Source organism: Haliaeetus leucocephalus, unplaced genomic scaffold (assembly GCF_000737465.1).
Source record: "Haliaeetus leucocephalus isolate CR32 unplaced genomic scaffold, Haliaeetus_leucocephalus-4.0 Scaffold702, whole genome shotgun sequence".
Taxonomy (NCBI): domain Eukaryota; kingdom Metazoa; phylum Chordata; class Aves; order Accipitriformes; family Accipitridae; genus Haliaeetus; species Haliaeetus leucocephalus.
The window spans coordinates 5919122-5938990 of NW_010973138.1; the positions used below are offsets into that span (position 1 = coordinate 5919122).

Below are 19869 nucleotides of genomic sequence, written 5' to 3' on the forward strand. Positions count from 1 at the left end.
AGTTTTCACATAACCCATCGTACGTTTTCCAAGAATCATTTCCCAGTACCAACTTACTTTGCAGAAAATAAAGGAAAGAAGGTGATAAAATGATCCCAGCTACCATGAATATTTGCTTCTAAACAAGATCATTAAGCAGTTGGCAGATTGAAAAATATTGACAGTGGCAACAGAGAGAGATGAGAGTGTCTTACTATCTGAATAGTATTCTAAATGGTATTATAACTGGCCTTTTACAGTTCAAAAACAGGAGACAACAAAATTTGCTTCAATACCTGTTAAGTGTCCACTCATTGTTTTATCATGGCTATTGAAGAGCTGTCTGTATTTCAGTCTTGACGACTGAGGTACAGCCCACTCTGCCACAGGAGGCACACTAGAATTAGAAAAAGGATAAGGGGGGGGAAATATAATTTTAAATTTAATCACATGAAGCTAACAGGTACAACAGGGTGAAGTGCTGCACAGAGATCAAGTTTAATGACTGAAATGGTTCTTTTCAAAAATATTCCCTTCTATTCCTGAAACCACAACAGGTTTGACTTCTTGTTTGAAAACATTTATGATAATTCAGTGTCTTAGAAGATGGTTTTTGGTAAAGTTGAATGACAGGCCTAAGAGTTTTGCTTTTTTCTTTACTAGCAGAGAATTAAGTAACCTAAACAGTTTAGGGGAGCTAAAAGATTTTCCTTAAACATATAATAGGAAATGCCTTACCACATTCACCAGAAGTAATATCTCATTTTACCTTGTCTTTAACTAGTTGTCTTAGCCAAATAATTCATAAACTGATTAAGGAAAACAAATGTAAAATATGCTGAAAACATAGAAAAAAGTGTGAAAAAGCTACACTTGAAAGCAATCAAACTTTCTTATAATGGAACTCAACTGACAAATGTAATATTCCTAGTTCTAATTCATTCACATAATAGGTTGTGTGTTCTTATTTGTAGCTGTAATTTCCCATGCTTTAAGGCTGACAAGTGTTCATACTGAAAAACAATAAGCACAGTTCTTCTGTCTTTAGATACATTCAAACTTTGTCCTTTTTTGTTAAGTTTGAAAAAAGGAAAAAACAAAAAAAGCAGCCAGATTAAATAAGCATTTGTAACAGCATATCAAATTACAGTTAAAAAAATGAACTGAACCCACCAAACCCCTTTTCCCTGGTCCACTGAGCAGATAGCATGGTAAGAGCTTTCAAAGTTGAACTGAGAAGGATTATATGAATACTCTACTAATTGACCTCATATCTTATTCTCACATGACAAGACCCAAAACAGCTAATACCTCTATTTCTATTTTCTATTTCCAAACTACTGTGCTTTGATAATACTCTTTCATGGGAGCAAAGGAAAAACAAGCTACATCTTATACAATGAAAATAAGAATTGAAACTTAAAAAAAAAAAAAAAAGCGCTGACCATTTAAGTTTTATCCACTTGATTTCCTCCTCGTCAGTTTTGCTAGATTTGGAGTTTCCATACATTAAGTCTACTTTTGTCTTACATATATATGTACCTTGATCTGTGAAGTAAGGTTACTACACATTAAGTAAGAAACTCTCCTTCATGGATACTCAAATGGTAGTTTTGGAAGAAAAAATGCTGGAGGACAAAACAGTTGACTCAAGTATGCCAAACACCATGCATGGCAAAAGTTCGCTACTGGTGACTCAGCAGAGTGATAAAAGCACCACAAATGGAATTTTGAATTTCACCCTTCTCAAAATTCAAACTAATTCTCAGCTAGAAAAAAAAAATAAATTACTTCAACTTTACATTTCAATTTAATGGACTTAGCTCTTCTTTCTCCCTTTCCATAAACTCTGCAAATCAATTACCTTGCTATCTGTTTCCTCCAAAATAAAACTTGAAGACACACACCAGTTCATCACTCAACATTAGCAGCAGTCTGTGAAGGAATACCCCATTCATTGCTGGCAGATGTTTCAGAGTTACTGAAGTAATAGCAATTGACCTAAGGAAGCTCCAAGCCCGGCCCAAACAGATTCAGAGAACCATGCAATTTCATCTCAGAAAAGAAGTCATCTCACCTGAGGTTCAGGCCTCTGTCAGCAATAAAAGTGACCAGCAGGATTCAGATATAGTTAAGCCCAGAACTATGACAGCCCTCTTATGGAATATCTAGAAGCCACTTCAGCTGAATTTTTTTGAACTTCATTCATTACAAATACCAAGTGTTGTTATAGACAAAGCAGATAACTTCTTGTACCTCTGGAAATTATATCAGCGTATCACCTACTATGTTTCTGGCAGTACTAGATTTCAAAGAGAAAAAGAACTGTTTGTTTTGAAAGATTTTTAAACCTATTTGCCAATAATCAGTAGTGTCGCTTATCTAATACCAGGGCACAAGAAAAACCTGCGGAAGAAAAATGAAAATAAAAATACATAATTAAATAATGTCCCATAAGACTTCGGGAAATTACTATCTTACCACCTCTAAGGAAGTTTTATTTTGTTAGATACATTTCTTCAGACCATAGCAAAATACATTTTGCCTAATCATACACTTTCCTAGGCCTTGAAGTAACCTAAAAGCCTTTTCATGCAGAACTTGAATAATATATAAGAAACGGTTATGTGGAGTGTATTTAAAATATGAGAACTATTAAATATTTTGCTTTTAAAAATAATCCTAGAGTTATTAATTTTAAAGATTATTACTTGTTATGTTTTCACACTAACAGGAGTGCCTGTGCAGTATTACACAATGCAGATTATGTTTACAGAAGCAAATGCTTTTCTAAAAATTAAGTTTTCAAGAGTTTGAAAATAGTGTCAACACATACTGTAATAGTTAATTATTATATTTCAATGATCCACTACTCATGGAGATTCCTTGTAAAACCACAGCATCCTATGAAATCCTGAAGTAGTATCTCAGCAGGAATTGATTTCTGCAGGTAAACATTATTTCAGAAAACAACTCTGTGGAAAAGAAGTAGTTTTTCTAACTCTGGGGAACCAGATACACACACATACACTCATTCCATACCAACTTACCTAGCCACATCAAATGATTGTGCCTTTTGTAGTTTTGCGTTTAGCTGTGATCCTGGACCAGATCTACTAAAGGAAGAACTCTTTGGCAATGTGGCTGTAAATAAAAGAATACACGTATTTATTAGCATTAGCATTTTAAACTGCAAAATTTCAATAACATTCATTTAGTTCCTAACAACAAATGCAAGCATTACGGTTCTTGTGATGGTATCTCTTTTAAAAATATTAAGATAAGTTAACAGTGTCTAACAAAATATGTGAAAACACACAGGCACTTCTCTAATGTCTTTTTACTTTTGCAGTTTTATGCAAACCCTGTTGATAGCAAATTATACTGTGATTAATGTTAGAAATCATATGTAGTCCAGTATTTTAAAATAATCCCAACAAATAGCAGTACTTCAATAGTTATAAATAGATAGGAGAGGACCAATTTCTAGGCAACAGTTTAGCAGCAAGCTAGATTCATCACACACTGCTGTTATAACAGGGTCAATATTTTGCTCAACATGACTGACTGTTACAGTGTAGTATGTCCATGTTTCTTCTTTTATACAAGTTTGCTAACCAATTACATTGGGCTAAACCAAAGTACAGTCCTTACCCAAAGTCATTCTTTAAAGTAAGTTAGAATGGCTAATTCTGTGTTTACTGTTCTCTGGATACAAAGAAAATAGCAAAATAATTTGTTAATAGCAAGAGAGTAAACAGATTCTCAGTATGTAGCATACCAGGATGAGCAAAAGCAGGCAGAGGCTGTATAACAGCAGGAGCTCCATTAGCCAGGGGAGGTACTGCTGCTGCAGGAACAGAAGATACTAATGGTGGAGACATTCCTACTACTGGAATAGATGCCATTGGCACTGGGGCAACAGTTGTAAGAGATGGCATGCTGGCAATGCCCCCAATACCTATGGGCAAGAAAAGGAGACATTTTTTCTAATTTAGAGACTCCTAATATGATACAACAATTTAACTGCAGCCTGCAACCCAGCAGTAAATGCAGAATTAAAGAGCAAATTGAAATGGAAACTTCCACACACCCCTTGAAAGAACTCTTACAGTCCACTGCACCATTAGCATGGCAGGGGAACATAAAACAATGCAGAGGGAACAATATACCATTTTATAATGTAGGCATATAAGATCACACTGGATGCAACACTGACCAAAAAAGTCTATTAGCATTTGCTGAAGAAAAGAATTGTTTGCCTTGAACTAAATGAAGAGCAGCACTGTCAAGTTCCAGTGAATAATGAACCCAAAATCCTACATTTAGCCACAACTGAAAAGAACAAGCTTCAGGATAACTGCTTGCAGCCTATTGTCAAGATGAAGCAGTGCAAAGCTAATAGGGTAAAGCACAGTAATGAGGTATTTTAGGTGTAAGCACAGTTGCATGGATAACAGGGAGGTTAAGGAGGTCCAGTCATGCCAATGGGAAGAATGAGGGTGTCTGCAAACAGCTGAGATCAAGTCTACAGTGAATGAGAAAAAAGAAAATCACAGATTTTCCTGGATTTCTTAGGGGGTTGACTTTATTATATCTTTTCTCACTTAAACCAGTATTTGCTCTGTTCAATTTCACTGATTTCTTGGAGTCAGAAATAAAACTGTAAAACTTGTGGAAGTGACAACTGATCAAACAACAGGGTTGCAGACAGTTTATCAAATGCACTATTCTCTTCTTAAGGATAGCACTGATTCTCAGGCACCAATCAACTTGAGTCACAGCAACAACTAAAACAGAAAGGTACAGAACCTCTCACTACAGAATACAGCAGAACATCAAGGTGTCAAACATGAGGTTCAGCTTCGTTTAGTTATTCCTCTCACCATCCCATTTTCCCTACTCTTTTCCTTGAAATGATAGCGACCTTGGCAGTACTTAACCATGAGAATTGAATGAGCAGTTCTAGCTAATACCAGCACAGCACTGTTCATAAAATAAAAGCAGTGGGGCGCATTACTACCATGACTTGTAAAAATTAAGAAAAACATAGCTAATCTTGCCAAAGCTGGAGATCCTTTAATGACAACAGTTTAATTAAAAACTCCATCACTTTGGAATGCACCAGCCCTGCTACCTGATCCATCTTTTTTCCCCACAAACACTTTTGTTTGGAACATACAGGGAGCAGTTTAAGACCTGAAGCAAACAGGACCTCAACTTATGTTATCAGTATGGCTGGGTGCTAAAAGTTCATTGAGATCTTTTTTTGGAGCACATGCATGTATGTGGCAGCATTTGGTTTTTGAGCCCATGTACTTTTAGAAGTACTTTTTCTTAAAAGTTTCTTTTGGAAGCTGCAACATGACAATCAAATCAACTTAGGTTGCTACAATACAAGCTGACAAGGAGGAAAACCAAGAGCTTACCAAATCCTGGTGCACTAGGCAGAGCAATAGGTGGCTGCTTCATGACAGGAGGCAGTGCAGATGGGAGTTGATAACCTTGTAGTTTTAATTTTATAAGTTTCATAGCTATTGAAAACTCCAACTGATCCATCCTCCCATCATTGTTCATGTCAGCTAGAGCCCTAAAAAATACACGATTTTCACAGTTAGATTCTTAAATTATGATCTTCAGAAACTGACCTAGGAGCATGCACGCACAGGCATGTATATTCAAAAATAATTATGCCAGGCTAAAAATGGTCATAAAACAAGAAACTATTTAAACTGAGAGCTTCTTGACTTCTTTCTTGTAGCAATTAATAAGTATTTTTATAGTCCCTTTTCAACTCTTACAGGAATTACAGTGAAACATCTAGAGAAAAAGGATTAATGTAGTTCTACAAAAACTTTGCAAAAATCACACAAATTAAATTACATGCTACTACAAACAGCACCACAGAGAATCAAATTACTTAGTCTGCAAATCTGTACTTTAGCTACACTTAAAATAAAATGTTCTTTAAATCTGTGCACTTTACTAAAGACCATTATGTCTGAAAGTGTACAAATGTGTTTTCAGTTAAACAATAGTACTCAAGATAAAACATTGAGCCTAGACCTTGAATAGGCTTTCATGTAAAGTAGTCTGACTTAAACAGTCATCTTTTTGTTTCTTCATTTGATGGTTAAGAAAACCACGCTCAGCAGGGAATACAATTGGGAGGTTAGGGGGGAGAGAAGCAGGAAGAAGAATGTTAGTTCCTGCAATTGCAACCAAAAAACAGAGTAAATGCACACTAATAATGTAACTAGTTGTAAACATAGTTTTAAATATTAGCTTATTTCTTTGCATTCATTTGAAGAATTAAGTACACATTTCAGTATTGGAATAATATATATGTTTAAGTTCATGTGTACATTTACATGTCATGGACATGACAACACAAAGGACCCAGGCAGTCTAGTAAAATTAGAGCTTTATTTCTGATTAAATCCCTGTCAAGGAAAGCATTCATGCAAGTATGTGAAAAATTATCAAAAAAGTACTGCAATAAATTGACAGTTATTTATAATTGATACTTATTTAAGTAGACAGCCAGGTAAATGCAGTGGCAAAGCATTCACAAAATTAAAATCCTCCTACCCCAACCAAAAAATCCTCAGAAAACTCACTGAAGAGGCAGATCCCAGCAGGGGTTGCCAGAGGTCAATCACACGTCTTAAGAGTTTCCCCTGGTTTAGATCACCATTAGCATTTCCCCAAAAATGGAGACACTCCAACCCTTCCCAGTATTATAAGACAGCACTTTCAGCAGTGTAGCTGTCTTAATCCACCAATTTTGATGTCACAAGCTAAATACTACTACTAAAAATCTGGCAGCACTACTTAAAGAAGAAAGTCTGGTGAGGAAACTGTAGACTCTGAAGCTTACAGTTAAAAAGAAAAGTACACATCACACCACTCCCTGAGAGATGTTGAATTACTACATATATTTCATTGAAGAACAAGTTTTGGCTGTGAGAACTTCTAGGTGTTGTTTCCTGAAGCTTAGTATCACACAGAATTTTAATTTACACACAAAATCTGCCTGCTCTTCAGTAACTTTAAACCTTCTTCTAATCCCGCTACCAGCAAGTCTTTGGAAGCCTAAATTTAGTCAAAACTGATTCTGGGACCCATATAGCATAATGTGATTTGGATTCAAGTTTCAGTCATGATCCCTTAGTATGTGGTTCATTCGACAAATAATCAATTAAAAAGATCCTACTGTAGCAGTCAGACTTGATATATGGTAGTCCAACCAGCAGAAGGAAGAGGGAAGGCCAGCATGGTAAACCTGGACCAAGAGAAGTACAAATTTGGAATGGGCATCTCCTCTTCCTTGCAGAACACCACTACTCTAGAGTCTCAGCTTCTGATCACTCTTCCACGAAGAGCAAGCAACACACTGGTAGCTCCTGAGGTACTGGCAGGCTAAGTTAAAGTGGAAGATGTAATGTTTTTGTCTTCACACAACTTGCAGAGATGAATGGGAGAACTTTAGTTCCTTTTCCTCTTATACAATGAAACAGATATAAACCTCAAAAAGATATGTCTGCATCTCTCGAAAATCTTCTCTACAACAAAAATGTTTATAATAACTTAAAATTCTTGTAAAAATCCCAAATTCATTTTGAAGGAATTCATAGTTTAACTATGACAATTAAGAATATCCACTCTATTTTTCAACAACAGCATGGAAGTGACCCACCATACGCTGTAGAAATTTTCTGCCCAAAATCATCACTTAGGCTTACAAGTAACAGTATTACTCAGCACATTTTCATTTTCTTCTTCATACACCTTTTAGTTTTTATAAACAAAACAGTTCACATAACATCCATTAGTCACCACCTATAAACAGTGATTTTAGATTTCTAAAAGTCTCACTTAGGAGAAACACATGCTGCAAGTCTTACAAACCCAAAATATATTTGCAATGTTAGAATGTCAGAAACTTAATGGCCAAATGTATTTTCTGAAGTGCTCCCTTTTCTGAGTTTTGCACTAGAGAGTAAACCAACCTACAGTGAATGAATACCACAGGTAAGAAAGCCTCATTAGAAAATTAGAGTATTAAGAACAATGGAAACCAGGAGCAGATAATTACCTTCATTTAATTGATGCTTACAAGCAGACACTACACCTTTTTTAAGGCAACTAAAGAAAATTCAAAAATATTCAACAAGGACAATGTGTGGAGTTTTTAATGAACGTTTAGTTCAATACTTGCTTAGCCGTTCTTCTGTCAGATGCCCAGAGGAAACGGGCAGTAAAAAACAGGCTTATATAGCTAACATGCTGAGGATGTGCATAGGAACAAAGCTAGAGAAATTGATCTGAATAAACTATTCTAGCAGATTTTTGACTGCACTCCAAGCAGTCGGTGGTCCTCACAAAGAAAACGCATTCCTCAACATACGGAGAAGTCAGTCAGCTCCACAGTGACCAACTGGCACCAACAGCTCAAATAGTCACAATTTTCCTTACATCTTTGCATTTAAGCAAAGTAATTACACAAGTTCTATTTATAATAGTCTTATTTGTACAACCTAAGTGGCTTCTATACCTGCAAATACTTTGATTTATAAAATTTAAGCCTTTCCATTACTAAAGCACAGGCAAAGCCCCTCAACCTGTTATACGCATGGCCGTGCAAATGGCATAAGAGTAAATATCACACTGTCGGTGACCTTGATTCTCTAGGCACTATTTAGAGTGTACTGCTAGAACACAGAAAGTCTTTGCATTCTACATGAGAAAATATTAATTGTCCAGTAATAAGAAACTTTGATGTGCACCAGTCTCATTGCTTTAATTGAACTACTATTCACATAATCATCAGTAGCTTTTAATTTAATGTCTGACCTTCTGTTCAACTCATTTATGTCAATGGGTTTGTTATTTAAATTAACAGCACAAATTTCAGTGAGAAAAATTATGTACACACTATAGAATTTATACACATTTTTACAGCATGCTAACAAAAAACAGCTTTTGTCTGACAAAATCTTTAGTGCAAAAATAGGACAAATTTTCATTTCTAATTACTGAACCTAGTGTCATGCTGTTAGATTACAGTACTTCTTTTGAATAAACATCATCTTAAATGCAGTAAGTGGCTGACAGTAAACACTACCTAAGTTCACTCTTCTGCTTCTAATGAAATTTGGAAGAATGTAGTGTCCTTAAATTTGTTTCATTTAAGGTCTGGCCGGAACCAGTGCAGAGCAGTAAATGGATTAAACATTGACTAAATATTTATCATATTTTATAGAACAGGCCTGTGTTTATAACAGGGGTTTTCTAACGAGAACAGCTGCAGTGGGCTTCATCACAATGCTAGGTTTCAGGTGCTAACAAAATTCTTCCCCTACAGATCTTTTCTTCCTCCTTTCTCTCCTCTATACTGCAGAATGCAAAGGCAACTTGATTATTTTTGAATTTATAAGATGCAGAAACTGAGCATACAGTTTCTTCTGTCAAATAGGCTTACGATTAGCCTACAAAACATCTATCTCCCTGAAAATAGCACAGAGTGTTAAAACAAGGAAATTTCCTTGCAGTTCAAAAAATCTGAATTTATTTAGTTTTACATTCCCATATTAGATTATACAAGCCCATATTGCATTATAAAACTCAGACATAATTAGAGAGGCGAAATTAGGTCTTTAGCATCAGTCACTTAATCAATGCATGTATAGTAAGAGTTACAACTCACAGAATTGGCACCCATAACCTTTCATTCCCACGCTTGGACACAAATTTAAGAAGGCTGTGAGAGAAGTATATGTCAGAAATAGGTAAGTCAACCAATGGCTTTAGTCTGTCCTGAAAAAATAAGTAACTCTAAATGCATGAAAAACAGATGGCATTGATTATTTTAGTTCTCATTTAATTCCAGAGAGACAGGCTACACAGAAGATGCTTTTTGAGGCCACCATTCATAAGGGCTTTAGAAGAAAGCCAGATTATTGCCTACTTAAAAACAGTTATCTTCCGAGCCATTGCAGTCTCAATGCAAAGCCTACTTAGAGGCTTCTTAATAGATTACCAGCTTGGCAGACTCCAAAGCTTGTAAGGGTAGAACAGTAAAGAAGTTGTCGTGACAGACCATAATAATTCCACTAATTTGCTCCACTGAGGTCCCAGAGATTTCTTTTTTCTTGAATGAATGATGAGTGGAAGGGACACAGGAATTCTCAATGCTAAAAACCATGGAGCTACTATTTTTAAGGAACATGAATTCTGGGAAAGCTTTGATTAATAGCAGAAATTAAGATAAGTTTACTCCTTAGAGTCTCATCTTAGAAAGCAATTAAACCAATGCAGAATATTCTCAAAGCAGCTCTTGAGGCAGAAGACATTTAACCAGTACTTCAGCTAGCTAGCTAGCATTTCTTGAAGTTCTAATGAAAATTACTTTTTTGTAATACAAGAACAGCCATTCAATTTTAATTAAAATTAATATACAAGACGGTGAAAATCCTTATACTGCTTATTTATGCAGACAAAATTCTCTCACTTATGAGATAGTATGTTTGGAAACTCGAAGAGGTAGAGGGCTTGCTTTTTCTGCAGAGAGCTCTGAAAGCAGTATGGCCAATCACTCATTAGGCCAATCCCCCCCTGCAGTTCCTTTCCCAGTTGTGTTTTTCTATAAAAGAATTTCCATAGCCAACAAAACAGATGAAACTTTGTATTAGCATAAGCTTGTCTACATACAGCTGTAGGTAATCCTTCATGAAACAAATGTTAGGCTCCTATCTTGCAGATTAATATGATCAACTGTATTCAAAATAAGTAGACTCATTAAGAATAGGAAAACACTTCCAAAACACATACAATTCCATATTTCTAGGATCAGAAAATTAATTCGAAGAGTTTTACAAGTGGCTCTAATTCAGAATAACAACCTTCCTTCCTTAAAGACTGTCGTACCTCCCCTTCTCACCCTCTAATAATCAAATGCTATCTAAAAAAACCCCAAATTCCATCTATACAAGAAATAAAGAATACTGATAGAAAAGAAATTTTATGCAGCTCACATCTCTCAGAAATTCTGGGCTTATTACTCCAGAACTCCCCCCTCTATTAAAGTACTCACAGATCTATATCAATGTCAACAGTGACTTAGATAGACAACATCAGAGTATTGCTATTAATCCACAAAGCAAGTGTGCCACTTTGAGATCTTACCCCTGGGAGCTAAGACAAACAATGATTCAAATTTTTCAATGCAGTCTTGAGCATATTGTGACGTCCTTTGCAGGCTGCAAAGGACTTCTTGCCACTAAACAGTCTAACTTCTATTGTTTCTGTGGGACAGCTGTAATCTGTGGTAGGTTACAAACAAACATTCACTGATAGATCAAAAGAGTTAAATCATTTGAGTTGTGGGAAAAGAAGCGAGTTTTCCTTTCTTTTTTTTTTTTTTAAGGGGTCTTACTACCACTATGTGACTATTTTTCTACTTGGTTATTCTAATTTCAACTGGAAATATATACAAGTGATTTAGATCTTTACTTAAATATTTACTTCTCTTAATTCAGAGATGATCAAAAAAAGGAGACACGTGAGAAAGGGATGTCTACATGCTTTTTTATGATTTATAAAGGCAGCATGAGTAAGTTTCAGTTCAGCTTTATTTAAAAAAATGTGCATGTTCAGGTCTTGTCTCTATGACAACTACAGAACTAGTGGAATGATTCTCTCCCTCTCAAGAGGCTGAAAAACTGAATAATTCAGAGAGGAAGAGATTTTTAGTCAGATTATTTACAACTGTTTAGTTCCATTAACACCTATTTAAAGCTAATGCCTACGGAACATTTTTGGAGAAGGGATGTCTTGTTTAAGACAAAACTTCTTTCCTCGTTTAATTAAGAGGCAAGAGAAGTTCCAAAGGGACATATGAACTCTCACTGAGTCTTCAGCAAATAAGATAACCAGACCAGATCCGATATTTGTAAGATAAGGATAATTTGAAAAGAAAATAAGCTATTTATTTAAAAGCCATGTAAACCCAGCCCCTCTTTTAGGCACGCATATTTCCAAAGCAATTGTTTTTCTTGCAAGTTCTCTTCTTTTTCCAGTTGGAGCAAGATTCTGACTTTAGAAGTCCTTTACTACAACAAAAAGTTTTCATAACTGCACTAAACTACTCTCTCTTTCAGTTAACAACAGAGGAAAAGTTAACATTTGTCAAAAGTTATCCATCCCTCTGCTGCATTTTTCCAATCTAGAATGAAAAACAGTATTATTTCACTCTGTCTAGCACCAAAAAAAGTTTTAGTAGTAATATAATTAATGTAAATTATGAATAATCTATGCAAGTTAGCATGTCTGAGTCTGACAGGGTCATACCATTTGGAGCAGAACAACTGCAATCCTGCATGAAGAAAGTGGCAGATTGTAGAAATGTTTGTGGTGTGTAATATACAGCAATGGAGATTTTGATCTGTCTAAACTCACCAAGGAATAGTAACAATTTCAAGTTTTCAAGCTGTATCTCCAACTACAACGGAAATAGTCTATGTCAGTCTTAATTTTTGTAACAACTTCTGCAAGTCTTGCACAGGCTTTCCCATTAGAAGATTTTTAATACTAATTACTGTGCTTAGTGATTGTATTAGTACATTTTTAATAAAGTTGAAAGCATTTAGTAATTTGAAATGAGGACTGCAAACCATCAACTTCAAAAATGCCATTTGTAGAAGGATGCCTACTTCCAATAACTGAACTAGTAACTTAAAAACTCAGCTAAAACATACTGCAAAGCATATTTGCCTTGTAGACTTCTGGAAAACATACTGAAGTAAATCAGTGATTTTAAACTGTGAAATATAGTTACTGTCCAAGTCCGTACCAGTAAACTTCACTCTGTGATGTAAGTGCAATTCTCCCATCCCCTCCCATATACTCACCATATCTGTGCTAATACCGGTTGAGGTAACCCAGACTGAAAAAAAAAGTTTCTAGCTTGATCACCTATAAAATAAATAGGACATCATTTCAGAAAATGCTAAAAATACCTGTAAGAGGAAAGAGGAAATCATGAGTCAAAAATATCTAAAACAGAAGCAACACTAAAACCATAAATACTTAATGCTACACATACATAACAGAGTATGAGATTTAAACTTATTTTGTCACTTGCAAAACTACCAGATATTTCCAACAAGTACATACGTTTTAAGTCTGCAACAGTCAGCACCACATGAAGTCAACCAGGTATAAACATTTAGGGCAATGGGAAACTCATGGTTCACAGTCCCTAATCTGTGTTAATGGCTCTCTTTGCTGGAATCATATGCCTTGTGAAAACAAAAAAATTTTTTCTTCCGGGAAAGTATGTATCAATATAAACTCTTAGATTTTTTGGAAGTACAATGTCAGTCAGCTAGCATAAACTAAATAAAGGGGTCTTTACCCTGATGTGAACCTGATAAGCCACTATTAAACAAAGCCATGGTATATTTCAAAGTCATTTTCCAACTACCCATTAAAAGTAAGGATAGCAAAACAACTACAAAAGGATTAGGCACTTGGAAGTGTTGTGGCTTGTAAAAGAAAGTTGTAAACAGACTAGAAAGAGCACTAAATATCAAAGGAGGTCAATAAAAACAGTAGTATTTTGTACCGTATCTGCCATATAACTGGAGCAGAAACAATCAAATTGTATACTTGGAGGCATGTATGGCTGTGATGAGACTTTGCAAAGAATCTGACTCTGATTTCACACTCTGGAAATCCTCTTGATGGATCAGACAGCAAGAAAGGTAAAATACTTCTATACCTTACATTTCAATTGAGCATCAGAGTTTAGATAGCACTAAAGAAAATTAAATGCAACAAAACAAGCTAACAAAAAAGTATTGCCTTTAAAACCAAAGCAAATTGGTGGTGTTCAATGAAAATTTAGTAGGTCAGTGCAATTCCTTTACTTGCAGCTTTGCTTCCCACAACTTAAATCAATTTTGCCATTTAGATTTTTTAAAGAAGTCATCCACGCTGTTTTCACTAGTTTAAATAACCAGTTTCTGAAACAGATTTCAGTTAAATTGATACATCTTTATTTAAACAGACTTCTTAATCTATTAGTATGCTAGCATGGTGGGTTGACCCCAGGCAGAAACTAAGCACCCAGTCACTCACTCACTCTCCTCCCCCGCATCAGGGTGGGGAAGAGAATAGGGAAAGCAAAAGTGAGAAAACTCACTGGTTGTGATAAAGATGGTTTAATAAGTGAAAGAGTAGAAAAAAAATCCAAGTGATGCAAAGGTAATCACTCACCACCTTCCTCAAGCTCAGTCTCTGAGCAATGGCTACCTTGGAAGATAACAGCCTCCCTGCCCCCCCAGTTTTTGTTGAGCATGGTGGTATGGGATAACTCTTTAGTCAGTTAGGGTCAGCTGTCCCCCCTGTGTCCCCTTCCCAACTTCTTGCTCACTGCCAGCTTACTCGCTAGGGGCATGCAGCGTAAGAAATAGTGAAAGCCTTGAGGCTTTGCAAGCACTGTTCAGCCATAGCCACAGTCCGAAACACAGCACCATACAGACTGCTATGAAGAAAGTTAACTCTATCTCAGCAAGACTCAGGACAGTGAGTTAATTTACTGAGCACATTAAAAGCACGAGGCATCAGGGTAATTCCACATCCTGAATTCTAACTCTACAGTTTGTAAGTATCAGCTGGCTCTACACAATAGAACTGCTTTTTACAGCTGGAGTTATAAATAGTTTTAATCCTACTTACAGAAAAATCCGGTGGCATAAACCAGGTATATAGCTAGTAAATACCAGAAAAATATCAGAAAGGATGGGGCTGATGTGGCAAGGCATATAAATGAGTAAGATCTGTTCGATTTTTAAAATTCCTATACCCAAATGTCTCCCATGCAACTCTGCATATATTTCAGCTCCTTAGTTAAGATTTAGTTAAATGAAATTAGAAGTGAAAACTATTTCATTACCAGTGATAAATCCAGATGTTGGTTTCAGACTATGGAACTGTTGATCATGTTTAGCTCTCTCCTCCACAGTAATAGCCCAGATATCCAGGTTGCCTAGTTCAAAAGAAATGGAGAAATAAAATTAAGAAACATTATCCAAAAACTACACTATTTTTATTTCTGAGTATAATTTTATCATATCATACTGCGGTTTTGTACTATTATAAGAGAAGAACTCTCCTTACTTGACTAGGAAAAGTGCAGTTCAACCAGATAGTAAACATTTTTCACGGGCAACAATAGCACAGGAAAGCGTGCTCTCTTCTGAGAATGAGAAATCTAAGTATGAATATGTTACAGAGACCAGATTCTTTACACCACACTCATAAATTGCAGGTATTTAGTTTATGTTGAGATTTGCTACCCTTCTACAGTGCCATGCTTCCACAATGGTTTCTCCAGTTCTACCTCCATTTTTGCAGCAGTTCCTCTCCTCTCTCTCCTCTTGCAGATGTTTCACTTTCATCCTTCAGATTATTTGTACTCAGAGCAAACATATCTCAACTTCTACTTAAGACCTCCAATGAACTCTCTAACACTGGGTTTCAGATTTGTCTCAACAATTTTTAATCAGTAAAAATCATGATTTCAACATCTGTAGAAGTACATTGTGCTGGTGCACTTTCCTGTAATTCCTACTGTATAGGAATGTAATGATATGAAGGCATCTAAGTTAATGGAATTACTGTTTTATTGAAATAATATTAGAAGATAAAATGTATACTTGCAAAAAAATAAAGAGGAGATCTAGCATTCATTCTGTATCAGCACTAAATTCTCAGGTAATAAGGTCCACAAACATTTACAGTAAGTATTTCAAACGGCTTGTAGGCTGAGGCAGAATCAGACTCAGCAGTTATAAAGAACATGAGAATTTCCTGCCTCCTGAATTTCTGCTTTTTAAAATCTACTTTCATGTGTCAAAATTTACTTTGGAGAGAAAAGGAAATGGACAAGAGGAAGAAAAACATTCCTTTAAATGGTAGATTTCGTTAATGAAAGAAAAGCTACATTCTCGGTAAAAAATCATCATCCCAGTTTCAGGTAGCTTATGTATTTCTAGAAGCAGACAGGCTAATAATACCTAATTCAAAGAAAGGACATTTTAAGATTAGTCAAAAAATCCCAGAATTTTAGTGATTAAGCTCACAGAGGCACTGTAAACAGATTTCATAGCAGTGCTCCCTGTGGGGATGAAACAGGGCCCTTCTTCAGACATGGACATCCCAAAACACAATAGTCCAAGGTAAGCAGTTATCTCCCCGATCTTCTCATGCACTCCTGACAGGAGGAAAGGAATGGTGTTAAGACTTTATGACCAATATGCAGACTAGGCCAACTAGGAGCAGATGAACATATCCCTGTATTGGAAACATGACTACTCCAGTCTAAGATCCTAAGGCTGGATGTGGTAGCTTACACAAAGAGGCAGGATTTCTTGAATATAATGTGGGGAGAAAAAAACCAAACAAACAAACCAACATGAAATTTGCAATGATTCCCTGGGTTGCTCTCTCTCAATTTGAGGTATGCATGACTCCAGTACCAAGAAAAAATAAACAACCAAAGCCACAACAACAACAACAACAAAACAGCTCTTCCTATCCTTCCACAAAGAAGGCAGTAAAATACAGAACTAAAAACTCTTATGGCATAAGGTAACTAAAAATTATTCTATTAACTACTTTAAAATAAAATCTGTTAATTTTTTCCTCTGGAGTCCCTGTAACTAGGACAAATGATCGTCACATTTACTCTTCCAGATGGAGATCTGGTTGGTATCAAAACAGTAGATCTCCTTTGTGGGATATGAACATCAAAAAAGCCAATGTTAAACCAAGCAAGCCTAGTAGCCTCTTCAGTCAGAAAAGTATGAATGGCATCTCTGGCATTGCCTCGTTTCCATCTTTTGTTATTTGAGGAAGCAATAAGACCTACGGGAGGGCAGGAAGCAGGATCTTACCCAACACCAAGACATCATTCATGGCTTCAGATCCTGGATGCCAACACAGAGGTTGTGGGGCTTTTCAATATATTTGGATACAAAGGAGGCAGTCACCAAACCACAAAATTGACTCATAAGCAAGCTATTCTTGAATGCAGCAGCAAGCCCTCTAACCATCTTTTCTTCTTCATGGCTTAGCAATCACCTCATCTGCAAAAGTGAAGCAGTGGGCTCTGATATATGAAATGGGCATTTTCTTCTGGACAAACTGACAGAAGGTTGAGCATACCACATTCTTCCCAACAATTATAAAAATCCTACCATGCCTTTTTTTTTTTTTTTTTTAAAAGAGTCATCCTTAAAATGGGCCGTGTCCTGGAATATCAATGAGTCACCCCAATTTACATGTTGCGTGCTGTGCTCTTTCCATACCCATTTTCCAAGCTGGCTTGAAAGATTCTTTAAAAAGAAAGGAAGTGAAATAAAAACAAAACCATCATTATAGGTATTCACAAGCAGAGGGATACCAGATACTGCACATCTGGAGTGAGGGCTCTCCCAAAATGGGAGACTGCATAAATCTTCTCCTCTGCATCTTGTTTGGTGACTACAGATAACAAAAACTGTTGCATTCTCAAAAGGATGACAAATTTCCCCATAAAAATTGGAATTTCTTTACACCATTTGTTTCTTCTTACAACAGTCTTAGACTTTTGCTGTCATTCTTCTAAAAGGAGGTATGATGCTACTCAGTAGACTTGGTTCAAGTATGAATATCATATACAAACTTCTCTCACACCACATTACAAATTAAAGACGCTCTGGAAACTACATTAGCCACATGCTTATTTCAACTTCCTCTTTGTAGAGCAGTCAGATGAGAAAAGTTGTTTGAGAAGAAATAGTGAATTCCTTCCTTCCTAAAGCCATGTACCAGAGTTAACAGGATCCTGGACAACAGATGCAAGATCAAACAGTAATATATAAAGTCAAAAAAATAAAGCTGCTATCCATCTGTAATGCAATAAGAACTCTCTGAAGATGGCAGAGGAGAATGCTTTGAAGACAAGATTCCCATTAAGAATGTATGTACATGTTTAAATATGGGTGCTTGCAAAGCACAGCCCTAACTCTAAACAAAGGGAAATACTTCAATTTGAACAAGCAGATTTCTTTCACATCAGGACTTTTCTTTGACTGTGAAAATCACAGCGAAATGAAGCTATTCACAACTTTTTACACAACCTGAAAGGGTATCCTACATGAAACTGTCCAGTGATTTTATTTGATCAAAGCTTTTGGTAGCCAGTTTAACTCCCAAACGGAGAAAGCCTGGTACCAAACAAGAATTAATCTCAGAGGGCTGGACTTCAACATAACTTAGGCCATGAATGGCTTTTTCCAATTATACGTTTGTTCTAGCTACCACATGCAAAGAGATGCTTCTGTTGTGCTTCACGGACTTTTTCAGACTGGCAGAGATTGCATCCATTCAATTGTGTTTAACAAGAACTGGGTTTCTCTAACAGCATACTCTGAATAACATGCATGTTTCCTGAAGTCTCCCAGTGAAACACTAACACTAGATACAAATTTATTTCCTAGCTATATCCAATCCCAAAAACTAGATTGCCATATATATTTATATACATACACACACACACTTTTTTGTGTATGTGTGTATGCATATTTATGTGTATATATGTATACACAAACATACATATGCACACAACAAGAATCATATCTGCATCTCCAGAGAAAAGCCCTTAACAGATGCAACATTTAAGTGCAACCAAACTAGTTACTAGGTCTCAGCACTGAAATTTATCTTTATCTTTCTTCAGATCAGTTGCAAAACTGGGCTCAAAAATGTATTTCATGTGAATAGCAAAAAGTAATGTCTCTATTGCACTACCAGGGCCCTTTCTGGATCTTTCAAGAAGGCTGAAGTTCAAGATGCTATACTTTCCCCTGTTACAAATGGAAAGCTAAAAAATGCAGCACCTTTGTTCTAATCTAAACATGGGTTATGGCACAATAAGGAAAAGAAATTTCAAGTGATAGGGTCCAAAGGCATCTGCTGTGCTTTTTAGCAATGAAAAAGTCCAGGAATCCTCAAAGAAAAAGCATATCCACTTCTTAGCCACAACTAGCACAGAATGAGGCTATGCTCTACTGCCAGTGGCTGAATGGCCTGGATCTGCCCTACAGTTACAAACTGTAGGACTGTAATCGATCAATGCACAAAAAAGGGATAAAGCACAGCTTTTCTGTTTGACTCTTCTGAGATGTCCCTGCAAAATTTCATGTGTGTTCTCTAATGGTCTGCAAAAACATCACAAATCAGATAAACTATTATCTCAGAAAGATACACTACCCATAAGCACTTCCATACAGAGCATACTCGGAAAGCAACAGATTTATGCAGTTTTTGCATATAAGAATAGTTCAGAATACACTATAAACAACTTACCCCCAAAAGGTGTTGGAAACTGAGCCATGGTTCTGTCACTTTTAGCTTGTTAATAGATGCCTGAAAAAGAAAAGAAAAAAAAACAAAACCACACCAACAAATAATCAGTTACAGTGTCTTCCATTTTCAGTATATTTTCTGTACCACCTTATAATTACTTAGTACAGCAAAAATAAAGGCAATGAAGAAGTAGGATCATATAAATACTACCTGTAAGAACTGTTACTTACAAGAGAACTAAATGTCTCATTTTTTGCACTACCCTATGCATCCATGACCGCATTTTCATACTAGCAAATAGCTACATTTCAGTTGTTTCAAGAATGTCCTCAAAAACAATCTTCATTTATAAATAATCAGTGATGTAGTAAAGAACAGAGGTAAGCCAGCAACAACAAAAAGATCTCAGTGACACTGCTCAAGGTTACATTACTTTACCGGGTGTTAGAGCTCTGCTCCTACTTAAGAGCAAAA

The 19869-nt window shown here is 36.1% G+C and overlaps 1 protein-coding gene across 5 annotated transcripts in view; it reads right to left on the bottom strand.

Moving 5' to 3' along the window:
• The window catches only part of ITSN1 (intersectin 1 (SH3 domain protein)), a 111893-nt gene extending 92436 nt beyond the window's left edge, over nucleotides 1–19457 (bottom strand). For 3 of the 5 annotated variants that reach the window (XM_010580378.1, XM_010580377.1, XM_010580381.1), the window contains exons 1-7: nucleotides 19396–19457; nucleotides 14939–15031; nucleotides 12891–12954; nucleotides 5409–5569; nucleotides 3761–3940; nucleotides 3030–3123; nucleotides 276–376 (exon numbers count right to left, since the gene is read on the bottom strand). In XM_010580378.1, the coding sequence (XP_010578680.1) occupies nucleotides 276–376; nucleotides 3030–3123; nucleotides 3761–3940; nucleotides 5409–5569; nucleotides 12891–12954; nucleotides 14939–15031; nucleotides 19396–19423 (721 nt within the window). In that variant the 5' untranslated portion in view covers nucleotides 19424–19457. Of the gene's footprint in view, nucleotides 1–275; nucleotides 377–2056; nucleotides 2142–3029; nucleotides 3124–3760; nucleotides 3941–5408; nucleotides 5570–12890; nucleotides 12955–14938; nucleotides 15032–19395 lie in introns of those variants that run through there. The other 2 variants (XM_010580379.1, XM_010580380.1) reach the window with 2 other exon arrangements.
• Between the last annotated feature and the right edge of the window lie 412 nt (nucleotides 19458–19869).